This window comes from Euleptes europaea, chromosome 9 (genome assembly GCF_029931775.1).
Source record: "Euleptes europaea isolate rEulEur1 chromosome 9, rEulEur1.hap1, whole genome shotgun sequence".
Lineage (NCBI taxonomy): Eukaryota > Metazoa > Chordata > Lepidosauria > Squamata > Sphaerodactylidae > Euleptes > Euleptes europaea.
The window spans coordinates 39,156,431-39,182,718 of NC_079320.1; the positions used below are offsets into that span (position 1 = coordinate 39,156,431).

General features: G+C 42.5%; 1 protein-coding gene across 1 annotated transcript in view; it reads right to left on the minus strand.

The window, feature by feature from the left end:
- Window positions 1-957: 957 nt before the first annotated feature.
- The window catches only part of SLC7A11 (solute carrier family 7 member 11), a 73,304-nt gene continuing 47,973 nt past the window's right edge, over window positions 958-26,288 (minus strand). The window contains exons 7-12 of the mRNA XM_056855206.1: window positions 11,590-11,713; window positions 11,131-11,234; window positions 10,249-10,345; window positions 8,168-8,317; window positions 5,293-5,470; window positions 958-1,046 (exon numbers count right to left, since the gene is read on the minus strand). Coding sequence (XP_056711184.1) covers window positions 979-1,046; window positions 5,293-5,470; window positions 8,168-8,317; window positions 10,249-10,345; window positions 11,131-11,234; window positions 11,590-11,713 — 721 coding nt within the window. The 3' untranslated portion in view covers window positions 958-978. The remainder of the gene's footprint in view (window positions 1,047-5,292; window positions 5,471-8,167; window positions 8,318-10,248; window positions 10,346-11,130; window positions 11,235-11,589; window positions 11,714-26,288) is intronic.

Here is a 26,288-nt window from a genome sequence, read left to right on the forward strand (position 1 = left end):
TCCTATTATTACTAGCTACTTTTGAACATTTTTAAAACAAATGTTCATTTGCACTACAAGAAAAATCATTAATGTGAAACACAGCATTCCTCGTATGACACAATATTGTAAAGGGAATGTCATGTCACATTGACTAAATTCTCATAAACAGAGAAAATTCAGTTTGTTTCACAAAGTATTCTTAATATCTTCTTTCAAGACTATTGTCAATGTGTCTATAGTAGCAGATAACCACACCTAAAAATGCTTGTCACCATCCAACAGTTCCATCTGTAGTTCCTTATCAGAAAATCTAAAACTAGTGCTCATGGGCTTTCCCCAGGTTTTCTAGCTTCAGTGGTGAGAAAGCCCTTTTACTTGACCAATGGAGAGAAACCTGGAGAGGAGATGACTGAGAGGTGATATGATAACCATCTTCAAGTACTTGAAGGGCTGTCATATAGAGGATGGTGCACAGTTGTTTTCTGTTGCCCCAAAACCAAAGGGTTGAAATAAAATCAAAAGAGTTTTCGGCTAAACACTAGGAAGAACTTCCTGGCAGTTAGAGCAGTTCCTCAGTGGAGCTTCCTTGGGAGGTGGTGGGCTTCTTTGGAGGTTTTTAAGCAGAGGCTAGATGGCCATCTGACAGCAATGCTGATTCTGTGAATTTAGGCAAATCATGAGAGAGAGGGCAGGAAGCATTACATAAGTGTTTGGCTCTTGTGGCCCTTTCTTACATGCCCATGTGGTAATGCTGATTGCCACTTTGGGGTAAGGAAGCAATTTTCCTCCAGGCCAGATTGGCCAGGGATCCCAGAAGGTTTTTTGCCACCTTCTTGGCATGGAGTAGGGGTCACTGAGGGTGTGGAGGGGGAGGTAGTTGTGAATTCCCTGCATTGTGAAGGGGGTTGGACTAGAGGTCACTTCCACCTCTTTGATTCTATGAATGAACAAACTGGATGACAGTTCAACTCTTGTTTCTTCCAAAGGCTTGGAAGATCAGGATATCTGCTTCTCCTCTTCAGGAACAACTTCCAAGATTATTTGCAATGATAACGTTGTCCAGTCTGTAAAACAGAATATACAAGAGACTTTTAAGAGAACATTTAAGAAAAAAGCATGTCAATTTAATATTACATTGGCTTGTCAGCTGAAAATACAATAATACTATCATCTTGGTCCATTAAGAAATAGAATGGCAAATAATTATACACAATAACTTGGAACTTCAGACATCCGTGCTAAACATACATTGACCAAAGCATGTCATTCAGGCCCTAATCCAAATTATATATTTTATGTAAATGCATAGCGTGGGAGCTGGGAGAGCCCTCAAAAAATGAATGGTTTCTTCCAATTGGGACAAGTGAGAGTGGCAGAGGGATGAAATTTAGGCCTTTCCTCTGAACTGTTTCACCATTACAAATCACCATTCCAGGCAGATTTTTCCCCTTAATGCATTGGAATGGAGGGTTCAAGATCACTTTTTAAATCAAATATAAATTCACTGACACTTTTAAATGTTGTTACCGAAGTAGGCCTGTGTAAGGAAAAAATATGTGGTTATAAGGACAGTAATTGTCAACTGAGGGACACTACGAGTTTCCCCATAAACATGTTTGACAGTCAAATGTACTATGTTTAAAGGTTTCAATCAGACATGAGCCAATAATCCAGCCTATTTGGTTCATGCTCAACAGCTGTGAACACCTGCTGAACAAATTTGCCTTTGGTTTTTCCAAAACTGCGCATGAACAAAGATGCCGCTGATTCAAATTAACTGACAGTCATTAGCATCACTAAAGATTACTAAGGTAAAGGTCCCCTGTGTAAGCACCGGATCATTCCTGACCTATGGGGTGATGTCACATCCTGACATTTACTAGGCAGACTTTGTTTACGGGGTGGTTTGCAGTGTCTTCCCCAGCCATCTCCCCTTTACCCCCAGCAAGCTGGGTACTCATTTTACCGACCTCGGAAGGATGGAAAGCTGAGTCAACCTTGAGCCGGCTACCTGAAACCAACTTCCGTCGAGATCGAACTCAGGTCATGAGCAGAGCTTGGACTGCAGTACTGCAGTTTACCACTCTGCGCCACGGGGCTCTTAAGGATTACTAAAGGGTAGGATTCTATGAGCATTCTGAATTGCCTATCAAATAATCAACTCCCTACCAGCGTGGCATAGTGGTTAAGAGCAGTGGACTCAAATCTGGAGAACCGGGTTCGATTCCCCACTCCTCCACATGAAACCTGCTGGATGACCTTGGGCCAGTCACAGCTCTCTCAGTGGTCTCTCAGCCCCACCTGCCTCACAAGATGCTTGTTGTGGAAAGAGGATGGGATTGTGATTGTAAACCACTTTGAGACTCCTTAAGGTAAAGAAAAGTGGGATATAAAAATCAACTCTTCTTCTTCATTTTTATGTAGTTATTTAAAACATTTCCATCCCAGCTCTCTGTCAGTTCATCCCCCAAGGCAGTTCACAGTCAAATTCAAAATAAACCATAATAATAAAACAACAAAACAGAGAACAGCAGCTAGAATAATTAATCCAACCCAACTATTGCCAACAGAAATCTGCAAACTGCAGGGAGTCCAAGGTACCAAAAGTTTTAAAAGGTCTTCAATTGAAATGTAAAGGTCAATAACGTTTCCTATAGCACATTGGCATAATTTTTGTGCTACTTGAATCACAAAGGAAAAATGAACAAGCTGTTAAACCCACCAAGGAAAGTCTGTGAATATTATTTAAGCATCCTATACATGCTGGTATTATTTACTGGTATTTGGCTTTTCTCCTGGCTGAGAAAGCACTGATTTTTTTCTTCCCACAGGGTTAGAAGAATCATCTGCATTGCCACTAGCCAGCAAAAAATAGGTCTGCGTAATAACCATGGTGAAGGGATCCTTTTCTTGCTTCAATAAAACGGTTCAATACTGGCATCCTGTGGCCACACAGACTCATGAAACTATGATCCAAAGCCTTGGGAAATCCAGTTAACCAAATAAAAAATGAGATCTCCTCTGCCGTCTTTTTCCCAGATGGAGAGAAACAAATTGCAACAGACATCCGTTTCAGTGGCACTAGTGATTCTCACAGAATGCATCATACATTTTCATTGTAAATTCTTTTTTATTTATACTAGTGCTTGTGGGGAAATGTTGCTTTTCTGCATCTGAAAAAGAACGGAGATATGATAGCATTGCATCTATTAACTCTTGTTTTTTTTTTTGACATGGCTATTTGAACACTGGGAAGGAAAAACTCCAACGCCTGTATTTTCACGGAGATGTACAATTAGTACTGTAATGTAGTACTGACTTCTTTAGGATCTATTTGGGACTAACACGTTGCTTACTGGGATTTCCTGTCTTATGAGCACAAAACGTTTGAACTGATTTTATGTTACTGGCTGCATAATGATATAGATCCTGAAGCCATATCATAGGCAAGAGTGAGAATTAAGGGAAGATGTTTGAAATACCTAGGCTGAGTATATGGGGTTTTTTTTCCTACTGTGGGTACATATAGCTGTTAGCTTATGGATTACATGGTGTGTTGCCTTGGCCAGGTGGATTAACCTGATGGGCATCAACCCAGCATGTATTGTTTACTTTTTGTCTATTGTTTGTTTGTACTGTTTCATATAAATTTGTGTAGAAGTATGTTTTTATAAGTTGCTTAGGGTCCCCATCAGGAAGAAAAGCATGATAAAAACAATCTAAATAGTGAAGGAAAGTGATGAGCATCATTTTTCATTAGTCATAGAATCATGGAGTTGGAAGGGACCACCAGGGTCATCTAGTCCAATCTAGTCCAACCCCCTGCACAATGCAGGAAATTCACAACTACCTACCTACCTCTCACCCCCAGTGACCCTTACTCCATGCCCAGAAGATGGCCAAGATGCCCACCCCCTCATCATCTGCTTAAGGTCACAGAATCTGCATTGCTGACAGATGGCCATCTAGCCTCTGCTTAAAAACCTCCAGGGAAGGAGTGCTTGAAATTCTTTCGGCTCTTAAACCATCTTATATGAGTGTGATCCATATGGGAGGAGCTACCATTTTCTTCAAAATAATGCACTAATACTTTCATACTACCAATGAAATCTTTATGTTAATTGACATAAACTCATTTTTTTAAAAAATATATAGTAGCAAAACTTGAATAGCACTAAGCAAAAAGAAAAAGTGGTAGCTCAAAATCAGTACCTAACTGCCTTGGAATACATGGAACAAGGCTGCCTCATGTAAGGATAATCAGCTTCAGGAGGAGGTGGTCTGAAACAGAGAAGCCCAGGGTCATCTGGTATTTGACCTGCCCATTGCTTTTACCTGCTTAAGATTGTCTCCATCTGTGACTGCCCCCTCAGTGCAGTTCCAGAAGTATCCTTGAAAGGATAAACTAATACCTTAATCCCCATGGGGGTGGGTAGGGTGCCCAGCTCTGGGTTGGGAGATACCTGGAGATTTGGGGGTGGAGCCTGGGGAGGGTGGTGTTTGGAGAGGGGAGGGACCTCAGCAGAGCATAATGCTATAGAGTCTACCCTCCAAAGCAGCCATTTTCTCCAGGAGGACTGATCTTGGTCATCTGGAGATCAATAATAATAGCAGGAGATCTCCAGGTGCCACCAGGGGCCAGAGAGTCTTTTACACAAGAGAAGCAATGGATTGAAGAAAGGTGATGCACACTTTCTACCAGTTCTTTGCTCCAAATCTTCCCATCTACAAACAGTTTTTCCCTATGAGCGGCAGCCTCCAGAGCTTTGTTGCATGCAGTTGCATTAAATGTGTAGCTCCCTTGTTTTCTTTCAAGCAAAGGAAGCTTCACTTTTGCTTTTCAAGATTACAGACTTTGAAGACAAACTGCTAACCAGAAACATTTGTTACCTGGTAAATTATTCTCTAATATGAAGTGATTACAAATGGCAGTTACATATCCTTAAGGGTGTGTCTACATTAGAACATTCCATTGTGATCCTTGCCATTTAGTTTCTACTAACTGGTTCCTCCTCCCTGTGCAGTATGCATTAATAGGTTTTCTCAGCCTGGGTCCAGGGTCCTTCAAGGACCACCTGTTCTCACACTTGGTCACCTGCTTACTAAGATCATCCTCAGAGGTCCGGTTCAGTGTGTATTAATTTTAACACACAAAACAGCTAATGCACAAAAATAAAAGGGAGAGGCTTCACTGCAGCAGTCATAAAAAGGTAAGAACAATTTCAGATCAACACACTGCTTTCAAGACTGACTGCCATGCTCCCGGAAATAAACAAAAGAGAGAATGATCTTCGATCTACATTCACTTACCCAAGAGTCGCCTAAACCACCTTGGCTTCTTGTCCCATATGATAAAGAGGTAGTAAGCAGGGACACCCGTCAATGTTATTGCAAAGCCAATGCCAGTATTGACAGGGTCAGCGTAAAGTGACAGTGCAACCATGAAGAGGCAGGTGAAGGAAAACAGAGCAGGAATAAAGAGCGGCACCTGGAACACACATAAAAATAAAAAACATTATTGCAATAGCACTGACCTTGGCTATTGAACGATACCAGTATTTAATGTTCCATGAAGTGTAAATTGGAGAAAACACAGCAGCCCACTATAGACCCGTGGAACATACAGGTGTATGTTTCAGGCACTCCAAATGCAAGAAACTAAAGAAATAAAATTAAAATGCACTTTTCTGCAGTAACCATTCCAGCAGCTGCCTACTGGTAATTACCCAGAAAAATACTACCCTACTACAAAGCCTTTAAAGTGTGAAAGTTGTAAATGCGTTTTCCAGCATGACCTCCCTTTCCTAGTCCTTTGCTCGATTTGAAGATAGGAGGAACTGAGGCAAAGGTGGTGACTGGGATCATTGCCTTTTGAAATCTCTTGTGCAATGGAGCAAGATGCCCAGGTTGCTGGCTACATTTTAACCTATAAAAACTAGGAAGTTTGGGGGGGTCAAAATCTGGTAGGAGAAATCCAATTAAAAACCATGCATAAGAATGGTCAATAGCATCAAGTTCTTTGGAAAAAATGTGTGTGTCTGTCATCACAACTGATAATATTTATCATGGCAATTTTTTAAATGGAGGGGGGAACAATTTGAGATTGAAAGCTGAAGCTGAAAAATGATGCTTTCTTTATGACTCTCTGTTAAGGAAAAATCTTTTGATGCTGCCAACTGGATACTAGCTATAGGAGTCTCTAGGTATTATTTAGTTGCTTTAATGCCTTGAGCATTTGAGAACTTCTGTTCAGCTTTGTTCTACTTGGCGTGCTTGCCCACAGCTGTAATCCAAAGCACACCCTTAAAGTCAGGCAAGTTACATTAAAATCAATGGGAATTATTGATTAATGAACAGATGCTTTTGTTCCTGAAGTTGTTGTTTTTTCTTTTACTCACAGCACCCAAAAGGTATGTAATTTGGGCATTTCCTGCTAGACACTGGGTTAGCTCCAAAGAGTTTCTTCCCATACGTGAGAATCTTCATCTGACAGATGCCCATAGAATAATGGATGGATTCTTTGGATCCAACCCTACATAATGTATCCAGGAAATATTATTGTTGCATATTAAATACTTTTAATAATGGCCCATGTTTTAAAAAGTGGCTCATTCAGGGGTGTGCTCAATTCAGAAAAGTATATTTTGTGCTGGTGGATTGGAACTGCGGTCAGTGTGTACAGAAACAGACTGCCCAAGTATGTCCACCATAGTTTAGCAAAGCCTGTTTCAGAAATGTTTCTCCAGAGTACTATAATATTATAAGCATTAAGGGCCAAACCATTTGTGATGTTGGGAGAACTATGAAGGGTAGTCCTGTTTGTTGTTGTTGTTCATTTTGTTTTGTTTTGGTGGTTTTTTTAAAATAGCAGGTTAGGCAGCTTCAATTCAGACTGGGACCATGGCACAAGGTAAAGGGGGGGTTAGGACTTCTCCCCATGCTGTTTTTGTACTATTTAAAGCAGGGAAAGGACAACAGCTCCACATATAAAATTTCCAGTGTCACCCTTGTTTGGCCCCTTGTGTTGCCCTCTGAGCCAGCATGGTGTAGTGGTTAAGAGTGGTGGATTCTAATCTGGAGAACCGGATTTGATTCCCCACTCCTCCACATGAAGTCCACTGGATGACCTTGGGCCAGTCACAGCTCTCTCAAAATTCTCTCAGACACATCTACCACACAAGGTGCCTGTTGGGGGGGGGGGGGCGGCGGAAGGCTATTGTAAGCTGTTTTGAGACTCCTTACAGTAGAGAAAAATCAGGGTATAAAAACCAACTCTTCTTCTTTTTCTTTTGAATTTTCTGATCAACAGAATCCGTTGGTCTGGATCACCATCAGGATTTTCCAGTACAGTTTTATGAAGTAGTTCTTTGCAGGGGGTTACCTCTTCCTTGCCCGCATTTATATGATGCTGCATGTGCATCATATAAATGTGGGCCTCAAGGATCTTTACTTTCACATTCTTTCCTGCTAACCCCAACAACACAGAATGTTGCACTTGCGCAATAAATGCAAAGATTAACAATTTGTTCTTAACCAGAGATCTTATACAGAAACAGACTGAATCTTGATATTCAATTTTTAAGATACTAAATGCTAATATAATGTATTGTTTTATTAAAATTTCTTATTTGGTAAAATATGGTTTTAAAATATCAAAGATATCAGAGGATACAATGTGATGTTAAGTTTATTGGTAAGTGTTCAGGAGTATCTAAAGCAGTAATTTTTTTTTAAAAAATGAAGTAATTGGGGGCAATTTGTTGAGAAAGCCTTGTATGTTTTTGTCATTATGTTGGGAAAGAATCTGTTCTCTCCCGTAGAAAAATAGCTGCATGCATGAGATGCCATATGAAAAAGAATAATCATATAAGTCTTTATGGGAAGGAACAGACCCAACAAACGTTATGTTGTTTGACCAATAACAACCCTTCAGAGTATATTGGAATTTGACTAGTCCTGATAATAAAGTCTTGTCAGAGGTATAACTTTGTTCTGTTTATTTGTTTTCCATTTACTGTAATATTTTAACAATATATTTTAATATAATATTAATCTTTTAAAACTATGCTACTATAAAGAAACCGTTAAATGGTAACTCAGAAAGTGACCCTTTTCTCATGGGAGAGGAGGAAGTAGGAATAGTAGAGAACATGTTCATGCAAATCAATTACATTATTGAGGTTACCTTGAAGGGACGAGGCATATCAGGGCGTTTATATCGGAGGTAAATCATCCCAGCAACTGCCAATCCTATAAAAAGCCACCTGGCAAAACTGAGAAAATTCAAGAGACTGTAGATATCACTTGTGAAGAGCATTATCATTGTCAGAGGGTGCTGCCAAAACAAATAGATAAAATAAAGCATGAGTGAGTCTTGTTGTCCCAAATGTTATTGCAGATACTTACATTACATTCTAAACTCCTTAAGTACCTATATGAATACCACATATTTTATATAAATGCCACATATTTGGAATTTCTAGAATCTGACAAACAAACAATTTTAGGTGAAATGTACAGGTTAACAAGTTAGTAGAAGCAGCATGCTTTAACCTCCCCCCGTCCCCCCAATTTAATGGAATAATCATTAGTTAGTTCTTGGGATGGTACGTGTCAACAACTTAGCTATATTAACAAAATTTGTACTATTTGTATCATTTGTATTTTTATTATTCACTCTTACAAGGTGGCTAACAATTTTGAAACATACATGATAAAATCCAATTTTTTAAAACCATTAAAATCAACCCTTCCCAACACACAACATTAAACCAATTTAAAACGAGTTAAAATGCATACAGAACATAAAAACAGCAATTAAAGCATTGGTTAGGGGAAGGTGGGATCATTGAGAGAATGCCAAACAAACAAAAAAGTCTTCACCCACTGGCAGAATATGGTAAGAGGAGACAGATTAATGTCCCTGAGGAGAGAGTTCCAGAACTTTGGTTCCATGACTGAGAAGATCTTCTCCAGGGTTGCTACCCACCTTATCTCAAAAGGCAGGGGCACCCAAAGGAAAACCTCCAAAGATGACTGTAGTGGTTAGGCAGGTTCATAAGGGAATAGGCAGTCCTTCAGCTATGATATTTTACTTATATTTAGGTTTAGAGATTACAAAAACCAAACCGGTAAAAAAGCATCTTCACTAGTCCTTGGCAAAACTTGATTTGGTTTTAAAGTAATCATCACTGGTGGTTGAGATGATTGAGATTGATCTCCTAATCTCTTTTTCTATCAGCCAAAGAATTTTGACTGCATATGGAAGTGCTACAGACACACTGGATCATCCATAGAGCCCCACTGGGAACAATGACTGCAAGTTTCATCGTATCAGACCTCTTAACCATATATAAGTAGTCTGGCTTCTCTGAAGATACCTACGTTCCTTTGTTTCTATCCCATTGATATACTGGATTTTTAGTTCATTGAACAGGAGAAAAAGGCAAATCTATAGAAATTTAGGGAATAGGAGTTATTCCCTCATTTCTGTTGCTCCATTTAGAAAACAGAGGGGGGGATAGGAGCCCTTCCGCCACCTGGGGTGGTGTTCTCAGCCCATTTGGCCTCTCTTTAATTTTTTAAAGACATTTTCCACAGCTGCTGCTGGACAGCAAGTTGGGTCCAGGGAAGCCAAACCCAATTCAATAAAAACGTGTAGTTTGGCTCTTACTTCCACATAAAGTCTTGAATTCTCCAGTTCATAAATAATAGGGGGGAGAAACTCAGAATTCAGAATACAGCTATTATTGTTGTTGTTGTTACATTACTACTAATACTACTAATAATAATAATAATCCTGGCTTCAGTGCCCTGAATATGCTAGTAATAACCCAGTATCTGTTACTGTTGTTTGCATTTTCTCTGCAAGGCATCTATAATGAGACTTCAGGGTCTTCACAGACAGTACATTAAAGTGTAGCTTTTATGTTGAATTTTATTAGTCTGCATTCGTACTCATGAAGATTCATTCCGTTGAGAAGGGCTTAACTAATCATTCTCCTTCAAACTTTCAAATAAAACGTAATGAGGTGTGATTTAGGTGCCAGCCTAAAAAGAGTCAAATGTGACTAACACAGGGTCAGAGGAGGAGTCTCTGAAATAGATCACTTCTGTAATTGCTCCCCACCTCTCTCCATGCATAGCCTTCCTATGAAATGTAAATAAATAACGGAGATTCAAGAAGTATTTAAGTTATATTGAAATCCTGCAGGGGAGGCTGATATTGCACAGCCTTCTACAGGGACATTTGTTTGTATGATTTACCAAAACAATGACAGCTGGCAGAGGAGTGTGCTTGCGGACATGAATCATGGAGAGAATTTCTGGAAGGTGACCCTCACGGGATGCAACGTAGAACATCCTGGTGGGAAAATAAATTTGGACAGTGTTTAAAGATGCTCATTACCAAGATGAATGGAAGTAACTCACCAAAGATGTAAAACACATTCAAAAGTTATACTCAGCAGTACTATTTGTTCTTATTTAACACATGCATCAGAAGTTCTGACTGATAAGAATATAGGAAAACAAATTCCGAAATCATGGAAATAGGCCTTTAAAATGGATCCCTAGCCTCCACCTTAGACTTCAGAAACTGACATTATAAAGCATTACTTCCATTTTTTCCCTCCTCTCATCTAAGCAAAGCAATCATTACTTCAGTACTGTAGCAAAAATCCACCAGAAACTTCTGTTTAAGTCCCATTAAAATAAATGGAAGTTGTGCAAAAAATGTAATGAATTTTTCTGCAGCTTCCATTCAATTTTCCATTGTTGCATTCAATGTTATTAACAACGTGATAAGCCAAGGAGAAAAAATATGCACAATTCCCTGTACAGTTGTGCCATTATTAAGTCGTCATTGATTTACTTCCTTTGAAGAAGTTAGCAGGGGAGGGGATCTGGCTCTATGGTAAAGCATATGTTTTACATACAGACCTCCTTAAGGAAAGGTGTTGGGAAAAATCTTCCTCTGCCTGAAATCCTAGAGAGACAGCGTTGATCAGAGCTTACAAAACTAAGTTAGATGGCCCAATGGTTTGACTAATATAAATTATTTAAAATGTTTTTCTACACTGTAATTTACAGACTTTATCCTGGCTGATCACTTTACCCTCACATAAAATGCTATTTACATTGACTCACCTGGAGACAGCAAAAATACCACCATTCATTGACCCAAAGCAAGAGAGTGCAACAAAAATGGGAACAGCTAAAGAAAAGCTTCCTAGTAAACGTTCAGAAAAAGTCTGAAAAAGAGAAACATAAATCCACACTTTTAGTAATCACATTTGTCCTCTGCTGAAATCCCATGAAGCAAAAAGGCATCCTAATCAGTTAGCACCCCTTGATACTTCCATAAAATTGGAAGCTACTACTAAGGCTTAATGTCATTCATTATAAAGAACTGCTACCCCATTTCACAATTTTAAGACATGCATCCTACATATTCTGTGTTTGCACACAATTAAAGACTTACATTGTAATCCTAAACAGAGTTATTCCAATCTAGTACACTGAAATAAAGGAGTTATACAATGCTGTACAGAATTACCTGGTCTATTTTGTCTAAAATCCTCACTCATATATTACACCATGACTTACCACTGCTACTGCCTTGGACGTTAGGAGATCTTCGGGGCTGATCGTTGTAAAATAGGCCACATTTGTTAACACATAGCCAACTGTGACAATAACCATTGAAGTGCAAATGGCAAGTGGTATATTTCTGAAAAGGAAAAAAATTATTACTATCCATCTGCACTGAAGCCTTTTGGTTATGAAAAATATTTTGTTTGTGTCATTGGACCCCCATCATTACAGGTATACTTTTGCACACTAGATTAGTCTTGCAACATGATACCTGATTGTACACAATTATCAAACATCATAGGTCAAAAGAGCTTATTTCTAACTTTCTGGTACGAGTACCCTTTTCTGTGCACATTATAAACAGAAGACAAATTATTCTTCAGCTATGCTCAAAAAGCCTGTCCGTACAATCCTGTCAGTACAATCCTATGCACAGTTATTCCAGGCTAAAACTGCTAATTTCAACGGTCTTAGACTGAAGTCACTCCGCAGAGAACTGCTGTTCTAGATGTATCTTGAAATAATAGCACATCATAGCAAAGAGGTTTGTTCTGACCCTATTACCTTTGCTGTTTGTATGTTAGAGGATGATGAAGCCTAATTTATTCTAAAAACATCTGCAAGGAGTATAAAATTAGTTTATAAATCAGTTCAGTGTGATATATTTGTAACCACTCTGAAGAATGATCCTCAAGTTGTAGCTGCACATTTATTTATGAGAGCAAACAGTTTGGGCCTGAGAAACCTGGATTCAAATCCTTGTACCGCCATGATCCGGTGATTGTTTCATCAAATAATTAACCGTTGCAGTTCATTATCTTTAAAGTGTTAATATTTAACTTCCGTGTGTCAAAGAATTGTTGCAGGAATTCATTAGACGATTACTTGATATTAGAGAATAGTCTAGAAATTCTTAAAGTGATAGTCACCACCATTGGCAATAAACCACTGCAGGATCAAATTGAAATATGGGAGGTGCTTTTGTAGAATTCAGTATAATAATCCATAACTTTACATCACAGATTAACCTCACTAGACATGGTGATAGGTAAAATTGAACCTAAGTGGAATATCATACAAGCAAGCAATTGAACAAACATGATATGTAGACCAAAAATTCCTTGGAATGATTATAAAGTTTCAGTACATAACAAGGCCCAAAATTAATGACTTCCAGAAATTCACAACAGATGTTCTGGATTGGCTATAAGCATTACCCCTAAATACTCTGTTATCCCAACAATAGCACCCTTATGTTCATGCTTTGTGCTCTGAGTACCCAATCCTGGACAATATGGAATGATCAGCAAGAGTAAGATTGCCCAATTACAAGACACTTACCATTAAAGTCCTTAGGCTGCAGTAGAGGATGCTGAAGCTGGGCCTTCTATTCATTCCCTCCCTCAGTACCCTTTTTCACCACTCACTGAAGCAAGCATGGTCCTAATTTTGCCCAACAGTAGGTAGGGGAAGAGGGGGCAAATGGACCAGTGGAAGAACAGGGCATGATGAATAGCAGCTGCAGTCTCTTCTACTTACTTGCAATTTTGAAAGTAAAGAGTGTCATCACTGAATTAAGACCTGAGAATCTCAAAGTAGTCACTAAGAATATTTTGGTGGTGGAAAGTGCCATCAAGTCGCAGCTGACTTATGGCGGCCCCGTAGGGTTTTCAAGACAAGAGATGTTCAGAGGTGGTTTGCCATTGCCTGCCTCTGCATGGGCTGAGAGAGTTCTGAGAGTACGGTGACTGACCCAAGGTCACAGCAGGCTTCATGTGGAGGAGTGGGGGATCGAATCTGGTTCTCCAGATTAGAGTCTGCTGCTCTTAACCACTACACCGTGTTGGCTCTCAAGAATACTTTAGATGAAGACTTTTTGACCTGGTAGTAAACAAACATTTACTATGGATGTTGCGGGAGCTGGCGGATTGTGCCAACGCCCAGGAATAACCACCAGTACCAGTAGAGCTTGTAGAAAATGCAGTTGTTTATTCACAGTGCTATACACACACTCTTCCACCACTATCTCCCAACATTAGACTCATGGTGTCAAATACTTATATACAGATGCCATCTCCATGCAGCAATTAGTGTTACAGGCTGAGTCACCCTCCAGGTGCAACTCATTAGGCTGAGTCACCCTCCAGGTGCAACTCATTAACTCAGTCTCAGGCCTTCTAGGGGCTTTCCAGGTTATTATATCAGCTTAGCTTGACACTTAGATCCCCTGAATCTAAATCCACCTGTCATAGCTAATATGAACAGACTTGCATATTCTGTCAATGGAGTCCACTTTTTATAATTCCTGAAAGGAACTATTTTATTCAATCGAACAATTGTATTCTGCAGCACACACCAGCTGCCCAGTGCAAAGGACAAGGAAGTCATCTTGCACCATGCTCATAGCAAATACTGTGCTATGAATTACTGAAAAGAAAAAGTCCTGAGGTAAGAGACCCTGGAAACATTTCTTTTGTATAATAACTCTTGCCCACCTGTTTTGGCTCTCTGGAGTTCAGACAAGGCACACTTTCAGTTCCTTGATCTCTGACTTTCTGCTATGCATTTACAGCACTTATCAACCTTTAGAGAAAATCACTATGGGGCACGTCTAGTACATACCATAATATGAGTCCCTCTAAAAAATAAAGTTGAAGTTCATAACTAACTAGAGAGAAAGCATGGTCGGACCTGTGTTATTTGGCATGCCGGCTCCCGGCTCATTATACTGAGCATCACTGTTCCCTACTGACAAAAAAAAATAGCTAGTCAGCAAGTGACATTCATTACTCTGCTGAAAGACTGGGACACTCCATGTTCCCAGAAGCCTTGAGCAGAATAAGAGGTTTTGTGACCTCTGAGGTCTGAGTGCTTTAATGTAGAAGCGTGCTTCATCTGCTTCCCCCCCCCCTCCCTCCCAACACAATCAGGCCTTCAGGGGACTGCAGTCCATTAGCATGTAACACCAGCAAGTGTGACTTTTTAGTTGGTGGCTTGCAGTGACAAACTTAGACACATACAAAAAAGAAAAAGAAAAAGAAAGACCTGGTTTTATGATTTAAGGGATAAGCCATCCAACATATATCCATTTTCAGCTTAAGAGTTATATTGTCCTTTCAATCACCATGTAATGCATTAGCCCACATTTCAGCTCTTGTGTTAAAATGCAGTCTAGCACCTTTAAAAGATGTCTTGTCTGCCTCTAAGACTGTAAATTGAGCATTCTGAATTAAAATGTCTTGGCACATATATATTTTATATATTGGCTCTCGGTACTACAGAAGTTTCAGTGTCGTAGAAGTTGAAAAACCCACTGCCTGGATGTTAGTACTAAAACAATTTAACTAATTATTTATATATTCCTTCTTGTAAATGGAAAAGGAGTAGCGTGGTCCACAATGAAGTTTCCACATCCATGGAAGTATGAATTAGTAACACAAAAAGTCACACAACTTTTTTTGTAAAGCCACAAAGAAGCAAGGGGGAGAAGAAAATCAAAATGGAATCAGATCAGACTTCTTATTCTTATTTCTCAGGTGGTGTACTTCAGAGAAACACTGAAAAACAGCAGGATTCTCACAAAGGATAATCCAGAGGAAATTAGATATGATCAGTCCCACTAATATCAGTGGGACTCAAATGCTTACCTACTTAATTTTCATTGATTTGATTAGGGCAGGGGTCCCCAACCTTTTGAACCTGTGATCACCTTTAGATTTCTGACACAGAGTAGTAAGCACAGCCACAAAATGGCTGCCAAGGAAGATGGAGCCAACCACATACACAGAGAGAGGAAGTTCAAATGCAGGTGACAGAGGAGTGAGAGAAAATAAAACCAACATTGTGGTGGCAGCTGCTTCCAAAAAGGCATCATTTTAATTCATGTAGCCATTCAGATCTCCAGTGGCCAATCAGAAGCCCTGCTGGGCAGGAGCCCCACCCACACTAAGAAATTGTTGCAGATTCCAAGGCGTCCACGGGCACCACGTTGCAGACCCCTGGATTAATGTAAATTGAACTTTGGGTTTCACTCTGAAACGTCAGCTTATAGAATTGCAGCATTTCCAATACCAAACCTGGGAAACTACATAAGGAACAAATAACTGAATATTCTCATTATGTGTCACATAAGAAAGTGTTCTTAGTTAGGTTTTTTGACAACCAGTATGTAAGAAATCATATGATCCCCACCCTCTTAAATTGCACCAAATTTTACTGTTTGACTGTAGAAGTTTTTTTCCTTTTCTTGGACTCTTCAAAAGTTTGGTCTGGTCAATATTTACAACAGATACTGAGTGTGCTACAGCAGAAGCATAGGCAAGGAGGCGAGCAAGCAGGCCCTGTTGAGCTACTGGTAGCATAGATATTAGCCAAAGAAGTGCACCAGGAAAACAACAAACTGAATAAGAAGATGAGGAAATGAGAAAAATACAATATGTCAGGTTTTATGAACATCCCCAGTGGTCTGCATATCATAGTATGTATTCAGGATGTTGGCCACTAACACCTGCAAATGGAATTGCATGGAAATGATAGTCAACACCTTCAACAGAATTTGAAAGAAAAAATATATTTTGTTTTCATATTTCTCAAAGTTCTGATCTGTCCTTACATAGCTCAATAGTTCTTCAGGCATTACCTGATTACAACAGGAAGCTTAAGTGAACCAAGGGTCCTGTTTTTGTGTGACCGCTGTTATCAATGAACAATTCATTGCATGAAGGAGATTAATAAATTGATTCCAGCAATTAGGTCATGCACCTCAATTTGGTAATTTGTTTCATATGTCCAGCAGGAACTTGAAAACAATATGCTATGCATTCGTGTTCCATGATTCACCACAAGGTAGGGTTGCCAGGTCCCCCCTCTTGATTAGCAGGAGGTTTTAGGGGCGGGGATGGGGCGGCCATGTGTGCATGCAGTTGCGCATATGCAATGATGTCACTTCCAGGTTTATCCCTGGAAGCACCACTGCGATGCGGCGCTTCAGGGGTTAACTTGAAAGTGACATCATTGCATGCAGGTGGTCATGCGCACACGCAATTGCTGCTCCGCAGCAGCTAGGTGGATTGGTGGGCAAATGCCCACTGAAACCACCCACGTGGCAACCCTACCACTAAGTAATGTTTACGAGACTTCTGTTTTGGTCTGTATTCAGGTGTCAGGATCACCCACAGTTAATAAATTATGTTTTTTTATTATTATTTACTTCATTTATATGCTACTTTTATCTCCAATGGAAACCCAAAGAAGTTTACATCATTATCTCCTCTTCTATTTTAGCCTCACAACAACCCTATGAGGTAGGTTAGGCTGAGTATGTGTGACTGGCCCAAAATCACCCAGAAAGCTTCCATGGCAGAGTGGGGATTTGAACCTGTGTGTCCCAGATCCTAGTCCAATACTCTAACCACTACACCACACTGGTTTGACTAAACTGATGTGATGCCTTAATGCATTCTGCCCAGCAACTGATAGTGAGTCCTATGTGAGGATGCTAAACCTTGATTTGTATCAGATTTGTTAACTGTAACATATTAAGTGGTTTGTTATGATCTCTATGCAGAAATCCCAGTTTGTTCAGTAACATGAAACCTCTTAGCCTCCTCCATGGAGAGAGGGAAGCACAGACCAACAGAAAATCTTGCAACTCCAGTTACTAATAGTGCTTTCTTAGGACATCAGGTTGGACCCAGAGGTAAATTCCTCCTAACGGAAGGGGGCAATCTTTTTCCAGTTTGCTCCTCCAACTGCACATTCCCAATCATGCTGTTCCTTGGGATCACCTGTCTCCTGGAAACAGCACTTTGGGAAGCATTTCAGACTCCACTGAGAAGAGAGAAATTACAAAGTTCCGTTTCACTATCAGAAATCTGTCAGTGGAAATTACTGATGGATTTAACCCATTTTTCCCTCTCCATACCATCCCTCCCTGATAGTGGTGACATGATTATTCAGCAGAAACATAAACTTTCCAAACTGGTCACAGGAATCAGCCCCTAATTTAATAACCCTGTGCCTCAATATAAGCATTCTGTTTTAAAAAATGAAATAAGTAGGTTTCCCCCGTGAAGATATACATTCAAAGTAAAAATAGTTAATGAAGACAGTAGAGCATTTTCTGGGGCCGAGATTAAAAACTACAAAAGGCCAGGCAGAAATAGAAAATATTTTTTAAAAAATTATCATTTATCAAGCACTTCTATGTAAATGCGCTCTGAGCACTACTATCGTAATATATTTGAATATGAGAAACAGTTTAAAGATGCCTAAGCAGCTGTAAAAGAAGATGGCAGGAACTACAGCCACAGATGGTAACAAAGTACATTTCCAGACTGCACAACAAACAGCAATTATCCCATGGGTACTGGGAGCTTTCTTATGAGAACAATTTATATTAAACACCCAATATGTTCACATATAACCTGATTGACTCAAGTTACTGCCTCCCACACCAGTACAAAGATGGCATGCTCCGTTCATTTCCTATTTGTCATTTCTCTATCTTTTGCTTTTAAAAAGCAATAACTTAAATGGGTGCATGTTATTCTCAAATGACACAAGGCAAATATATCTTGGAGTTCATCTCAAGTACACAAGCAGTAAAGTGAACAATCACCATTAGCAACAGTATTTAGTCCAGAAAAGATTAACTTTCTTGTCTTTCTGTGCTAACATAAAGAAAATTTGGCCCCATACCCATTAGCGCTAGGATTTTAGATGCTGTTTTTAAATTAAGCAGGTTTAGGCTGATTAGCCACCAAAGAATTATTGAACCAATCTAGCATGTCAAAATAAAACAAACCCAAAATAAATTAGGCCAGTATCATTTGAGCTGTGCAGTAATGGCCAGAAGTTAATGTCACAGCTGAGTAAACCTTAATCAGCAAGTGTCTTAAGCTCTTTCACATAACTATAATGACAGTAAATGAAGTAAATTTCCATTATTCTGTATTTCTAGACCATTTACAACTTTAGAGTAACAAAATGTTACCACTGGAGGCATTTCAAGCTGTTTCTGTGAATTTCATTGAGAAACTAACATTTTCCTGTAAGTCGTTGCCTGAAGTACCTTTCTCTTTTTAAGTATGAAGCAAAAATACCTGAAGTTACATGAAAAAAAGCAAATGCCTTCATCCACCCAACTCTTTACCCTACAATCTATCTCCCTTTTCACCATGAAGGGTCTGGGACAACCAGAGTTCTCCAGCTTCACTTCTCTCATCGTTAGAAGTGCATTCCTAAATGCTGGGTTACATGGCAGGCTCAAGGAAGGGAGGTAGTGACCAGAGTGAAAGGCATTTATCGAGCTATGTTAACAGAAATCCCATGACCTAGTACCAACTCCTTCAAGTGTAATATAATCTCCTTTCTTTTTCCATATTTACTATTAAATCACATAGCTAAGACACTAGTTTGGAGTTGACTATCATCAATATGCTGCTGCTGACAATCATTCTGTATCTCCTTACCCACATCTCCTGGTGATACGGTAGATGTCCTGAATCTGTTGTGCTTAAATGGTTAGGAGTGAACAAACTGAAACTAAATCCTGACAAGACAGAGGTAATGCTCATTAGGAAAGGGGAGATCTTGAAGGACATTGTGCTTCCCACCTTCGATGTGGTTCAGCTGACCCTTGGTGACTCGGTCAACAGCTTAAGGGTAATACTGGATCCAGCATTACTACTGGAGAAGCAAGTTAATGCAGCTACAAAAAAAATGCTTTCTACCAACGTAGTTTAGCCTAGAAGATGGCCTTCTACCTTGACTTAGTGAGTCTGGCCTCCTAGATCCTTGTCACGCTAACATGGAGATGTAGACTACTGTAATACACTTTTGCATCTCCTCAAAGTCAACTGTGAGACTCCAGTTGGTGCAGAATGCGGCAGTTCAGTTATTATCAAAAGCTTGGCAGACAATACATATTAGCCCCATTTTGCAGTTACTACATTGGCTGCTCATCAGTTACCAGGTTCAATACACTGTACTGGCTATCGCTTACAAACCCCTTCTTGGCCTTTAACCCTCATATCTGCAGATGTCACTCTAAGCTCGTAGATGCTATCAAGCTATATGTTTTTGGCTCAAGCTAAACCTTAACCCATCTAGATTAACCTCCTAAATTATATTAGGTAGCGACCACTCAGGTTGGATAGATGCAGTTGAGTATAAAATACAATATCTCGGCTTCTTCCCCTTAGCAATACAGCTTCTTCATGCTGATAGAGCTCAGGCACATCTCCATCTGGCAGTAGGGAATCATAGCCAACTTTTTGCGCCAGAGAACCATCTTTATGCTTTAGAATTCCCCAAATACCACAGAGCTTTAACCCTACCCTGTTTTAATTGCCTGCCCTCAGAACTACTGGACGGGAGATATTTGTGTATCCTCTACTCTCAACGTCTGTGTTCCTGCCAACTGAACAAAGCTGAAATTATGGAACATGTGTTATTATATTGTCCATTTCACAAGGACACCCATTCCACATATCTCACCCCTACTCTGTCCAAGTTCCAAGGAAGATCTGAAAAATTCTACACATACTGTATCTCCTCCTTGCAGACTTCTCCAATGAGACCACCTCTATAGTGGCCAAATTCTGTGCAGAGACTTTGTCCATAAAAAAACAGATATTCCAATTTTTTAATAACCTTTATGTATAATTAATTACAGCATAATAAGGCTATTAATTTTAACCCCTGTATATTCATTTTACATTTGTATGTAAAGTGTGCTGTTAAATTGTTGTTGATTTATCTCTTGATCGTAATAAGTGTTGATTGATATATTTTGAGGAATCCCTATTGTCCACTCGGGGTAATATTGACAGTAGTGGCACATGTGCCTCTACATCTGATCGTTTTAATGCGCAACCTGTACTCTGGACAAGAGGCCACAGTTAGAACAGAATACGGAGAAACTGAATGGTTTCCAATTGGCAAATGAGTCAGACAAGGATGTATTTTATCTCCCTATCTCTTCAATCTATATTGTCAGCCCTTGGCCCACAGAACCAGAAATCACCACAAAGTCAGATAGAGTCCAAACAGATGGCTTTTACTGGTCAAATAGGCATACAGTGCAAACGAATAAAATGACAGCTATGAGAGACTCACTAGCTGGGAGATATTATAAGGCAGGAAAGGCGGGAGATTACACGCACAGGCTGAATACAGTTTCCCAGGAGCTGAGTTCCCAGGCCTAGGTATGCGACCTTGGGGGGCAGACAATACAGCGCAGAGACAGAGGCAATAACGAAACCGAGATAGCAGCCTGACATTCTGCTCCCCTCAAGGCCCCCTCCCAGTTCGCAAGGGGGCTGGCCTATCTGGGTAAGCAATGTGAAAGGCGTCGACGAGGTCGGGGGCGGAGACATCCCGTGCGCGCACCCATTCGTCATAGGCAGGGGGGAAATGTTTCCAACGGACTAAATATTGCAGGTTGCCATGGTGAACACGGGAGTCAAGGATCTTGGAGACTTCGAAGTGTTCCTCCCCCCCCACCATGATGGGTTGCGCAGGAGGTGGGTCCGGATGCCACTGTGGAGAAGCAACATGGGGTTTGAGGAGGCTAATGTGGAAAACAGGATGCACACGCCTCAAGGATTTGGGGAGAGCCAGTTCCACCGTGACAGGGTTTATGACCCGGGTGATGGGGAAAGGGCCAATGTATTTAGCACTGAGCTTATGGCACGGTTGGGTGGAACGGAGATTTTTGGTGGAAAGGTAAACCAAAGCACCCACTTGCAGATCACCCCCGGGGGAGCGATGTTTGTCAGCTTGCGCTTTGTATTTACGTTTGGCCCGGTCGAGGTTGCTAACGAGCCAGGGCCAAGTGGTACGGAGGGCGTGTGCCCAGGAGGCAATGTCGGGGTTCCCCTCCCCCTCTACATCATCTGCAGGAGCGATGGGACTGAAATCTTGTCCATACACAGCAAAAAATGGGCTAAAACCTGTGGATTGATGCATGGCATTATTGTAGGCATATTCTGCTAAAGGTAACAGTTCCACCCAGTTATCCTGGTGGTAGTTAACATAACAGCGTAAATAACATTCAAGTACAGCATTGACACGTTCAGTTTGACCATCGGTTTGAGGATGGTATGCACTAGACAACCCTTGTTCCACTCCCACCAACTTGAGGAAAGCTTTCCAAAACTTAGAAACGAAACCACTTCCGCGGTCACAAATTATCTTACGCGGAAACGAATGTAAGCGAAAGATATGCGTCACGAAGAGGCGGGCCAGTTTCTGAGCAGAGGGGATCCCTGCGCATGGAATCAAATGTATTTGCTTAGAAAACAAATCAGTAACAACCCACAACACAGTTTTACCCCCACTGAGAGGGAGATCAGTCATGAAGTCCATAGCAATCACTTCCCAAGGTTTGCTGGGCGTTTCAAGAGGTTGTAGCAGTCCCGGGGGTTTTCCCTGCGATCGTTTCGCAGCGGCACAAACGGGACAGCTGCGGATGAAGGAGTCAATATCGGAACGCATTCCCCCCCACCAGAACTGTCTGCGCAATAAGTGAAGGGTTTTCAGAAACCCAAAGTGCCCAGCTGTTTTGGCTCCATGAGCTAAATGTAAAACGTCCTTTCGGAGAGCTTTGGGTACATACAATTTCGAGTCCTTGTACCAGGAGCCTCCTTGTTCCAAAACACCAGGAGGTAGGGTATGAGCGGTGCGTTCTAAAAGGCACTGGTCCCGAAGGACAGTTAAAAAGGACTCGGAGATGGGGATTTTGGAGGGGGCCCCCCCGTCGGCCATGGAGATCTTAGAAACAGTTATGGGGCTAGTGCTTACGTGCGGCGGCGCGCAGACTGCAGGCGGCTGGGCGGTCGGAGGGGTAGGAAGGGCGGGAACTCCGGTTTGTTGCGGTGGCGGCTGGGCAGTCGGTTGGGCTGGCGGAGCTTGTACGTTGGGTAAGGTGTGCTGATGCTGGGATCGAGTTTGCACAGCCAGCATAGGTAGAGCCCCACGTTGCATAGGGGTGAACAGAGAGTTGGTGGGTCTTTCGAGTTTTACCGGATATTGTGGTAAACGGGAGAGGGCATCCGCGAGAACGTTCTGCTTCCCAGGGACGTGCTTCAGGGTGAAACGGAACTGCGCAAAGAACTCCGCCCACCGTTGTTGTTTCGCCGATAGCTTATGGGACCCCGTGAGGGCAGCTAGATTTTTGTGATCAGTCCAAACCTCAAAGGGGACTTTAGACCCTTCCAAGAATTGTCGCCATAGAGTCAGTGCATGATGAACTGCTGAGGCCTCTTTCTCCCAGATGGGCCAGTTTAATTGAGCGTGCGCAAATTTTTTTGAAAAGTAAGCGCAAGGGTGAAGAAGACCATCCGGTCCTTGCTGGAGGAGAGCCCCTCCCATGGCTACATCGGAAGCATCGACTTGCACAATGAACATTTGATTTGGGTCTGGGTGCTGTAGCACCGGCTCCGAAGTGAAGAGGCGTTTGAGGGCCAGAAAGGCGGCTTGGCATTGCTCAGTCCATAGGATTTTTGCGGAGGGCAAGGCAGCCGAGCTTACTTTTCCCTTAGTTTTCAGTAGGTCCGTAATGGGTAGAGCCACCTGGGCGAAGTTAGGGATGAATCCTCGATAGAAGTTTGCAAATCCCAGAAATTGCTGTACTTGCTTCTGGTTGGTGGGGGGAGTCCAATCGAGGACGGCTTGGACTTTGGCGGGGTCCATGCGAAGACCTTGGTGGGAGATGATGTATCCCAAAAACGTGAGTTTGCTTTGGTGAAATTCGCACTTAGCTAGTTTTGCGAAAAGTTGATGGTTACGCAGGCGTTGCAGAACTTCCCTGACCAGAGCCACATGCTCGTCCATAGTTTTCAAATAAATGAGAATGTCATCTAAGTAGACCACCACCCCACGATATAGAAGGTCATGTAGGATTTCATTGATGAGTTGCATGAAGACCCCCGGGGCCCCTTTTAATCCGAACGGCATCACAAGGAATTCATACATTCCGAAACAGCTAGAGAAGGCAGTGAGGTGCTCATCCCCTTCGCGGATACGGACTCGGTAGTAAGCTTCCACCAAGTCTAATTTAGAGAACACACGGCCTTCCTGTAATTGTCCCAAAATATCGGATATTAATGGGATAGGATAGGCGTTGGTCTGGGTAACCGCATTGAGCTTTCTGAAGTCAATGCACAGGCGAAGGTCGCCCTCTTTTTTCCGGACGAAAAACGCGGGGGCCGAGTTTGGGGCATTCGAAGGGCGAATGAACCCTCTGGCGAGGTTTTTGTCCAAAAAGTCCCGGAGGACAGTGCGCTCGGAAGCGCTCATAGGGTAAATCTTACTCTTGGTTAATGTGCAGTCCTTTACCACTTCAATCGCACAGTCTGAGGCCCGGTGGGGGGGTAAGGCATCACATTCCCTAAGGTCGAAGACATCTTCAAAGTCCCGGTATACAGCGGGTAGAGCCGGTGGTGCTGGGGCAGTAGAGGTTAATGCTGGAACGGGCGGATATAGCAGAGCAAAGTTTTGCCGATGCTGGTCGCAGGTGGAACTAGCGAAGGAGATAGTGTTTGTTTCCCAATCAATACTGGGACTATGTCCTTTAATCCAGTTAATTCCCAAGACCACTTCAAATCGGATAGGGGCTATAGTGAAGTCTATTTGTTCCCAGTGGGAACCAATTCCCATTGCCACCCCTATGGTGCGGTGATCAACTGGACCCCCCTGGAAATGGCTTCCGTCCATTTGGGCAAATTGGACGGGGGCGGGTAAAGCCTCAGAGTCGGCTCTGAGTGCAGCAAAAGTGGTTTCGCTTATGAGAGTGCGACAGCAACCGGAGTCAATTAGTGCTTTGACGGGGATTTGTGGGCCACCGTTAAGTTGTTGTAAAACTGCATCCACGTAGACGGTGGAGTCCACTTCTTTGATTTTGGTAGGAGCATTCGGTTTGATAGGAAGATCCTGAGAGGTCTGTGGAGAAGCTCCATTCACCACAGACCGGAGCCGTTTTTTGACAAGTCGAGGGGAGATTCCAGGTTTAAGGCTGGAGAAATCCAAGGATTTTCCTCATCCGAAGAGGGAAAGTCGTCCCCCAATGGGGCACTTGTAATCCGAGACCCGGCGGGGTCGTTGGTAGTAGGCAGGGAGGCTGGGTCCCCGGCATGGAGTGCAGAGGGTGTGGGTCTTCCCGGAGCTGCGCTGCGGGTGGCCGCGGTGCCTCTGCGTGGTGGACGACCTCGGGCGCGGGTTGTCGTGCTGGGACGAAATAATTCCTGGCGGCGTGGGCAAACGGCTGCAAAGTGGCCCATTTCTCCGCAAGTAAGACAGGCACCCCTCTGAAATCGGGCTTCACGTTCCTGGGGCGGACGTGGGGGATTTCGTGGGACGAGCAGTGGTGCCTTGGGTTGAGGCTTTTGGGTGCCTTTTTCCTTGTGCTTTTGACGGACGAGAGAAATAAAGCGTCGGCGGCTTTCCACTTCCTCGGCTAATAGGATCCAGTCTTCGAGGGTATCGGGATCGCCTCGCATGTAAGACCAGTTCAGAATGTCAGGATGCAAGGCTTCCCTGAAATGATGGATCAGGGTGGTCTCGGGCCAACCTACAATTTTACTTGCCAGTCGTTGAAATTCATCGGCAAATTCTCGAACTGTAGCAGAGCCTTGTTTTAATTGTAAGAGTTCCGTTTTGGCTCTTTCCCCCAGGAAGGGGTCCTCAAACCTCCTTCTCAGGGCAGTCATGAAGTTGTTGAGGGAACGAATAGCACGAGAGCGGGTGTCAAACTGGAGGACCATCCAGTCAGCCGCTTTACCTGTCAGAAGGGAAGCTACGTAACGCACCCGGCTATCTTCCGTGGGGAAAAGTTGTCCTTGTTCTCGCATATAACTGTCCACTTGATGCAAGAAACAAGGCAAAGTCTCGAGAGATCCGTCATACGTAGTCCTCAATTTGAGTTGCTTCCAAGGGCCGGGCGCAGGTTGACCCGGTTGCACGGGTGGTCCGGGTGGAGGAGCAACAGGAGCTCCAGGAGGCAAGGGTGGAGCAGGCACATTAGCGGGTGGTTGCACGGGTGGTCCGGGCGGAGGAGCAACAGGAGCTCCAGGAGGCAAGGGTGGAGCAGGCACATTAGCGGGTGGCTGTACGGGTACCCCCTGACCCGGTATCGGAATGGGCTGTCTCTGAGCTATCAGGGTTTGTTGTAATTGCCTGTTCTCTTGAAGCATAAGTTCCATTACTTCCTGGAGTTGATCAACACGGTCGGAGAGCTCCCGATTCTGGGCTCGTAAGAGATGAACCTCCTCACTCGGGCCACCAGTAAGATGAGGCTTACTGGTCCGGAAGCTTGTGGCCCATTGAGAGCTATCCCCATATAAATCCTCGTCTTCAGACTCTCCTGAGTCTCGACGTCGGTCAGCCAAACGGCGTGCGCGTTGGGTCGCGCGCGACGGGACAAACGCCGGGGAAAAAGACAGACCCGATAGCCCTAGTACATTGTCCTTGGGGCGCGTGTCCACGTTCGCCAGATTCCTAATCCTTGCTGCAGCCGCCCTGGCTGCTTCCGCAGCCTCTCTCTCTCTTGCGACCTTAGCCGCTTCGGCGGCTTGCTGATCCGCAAGAACTTTGGCGTTCTCAAGTCTTAGGGCAGTCTCTGCCGTAATGCGCGGCAAAAGTTCTGTCTCCAGGAGTGTGAGTAGGGGGTCGGGTTCCCCGCCCAGCAGAGGTTGTACTCGAACCGCCAG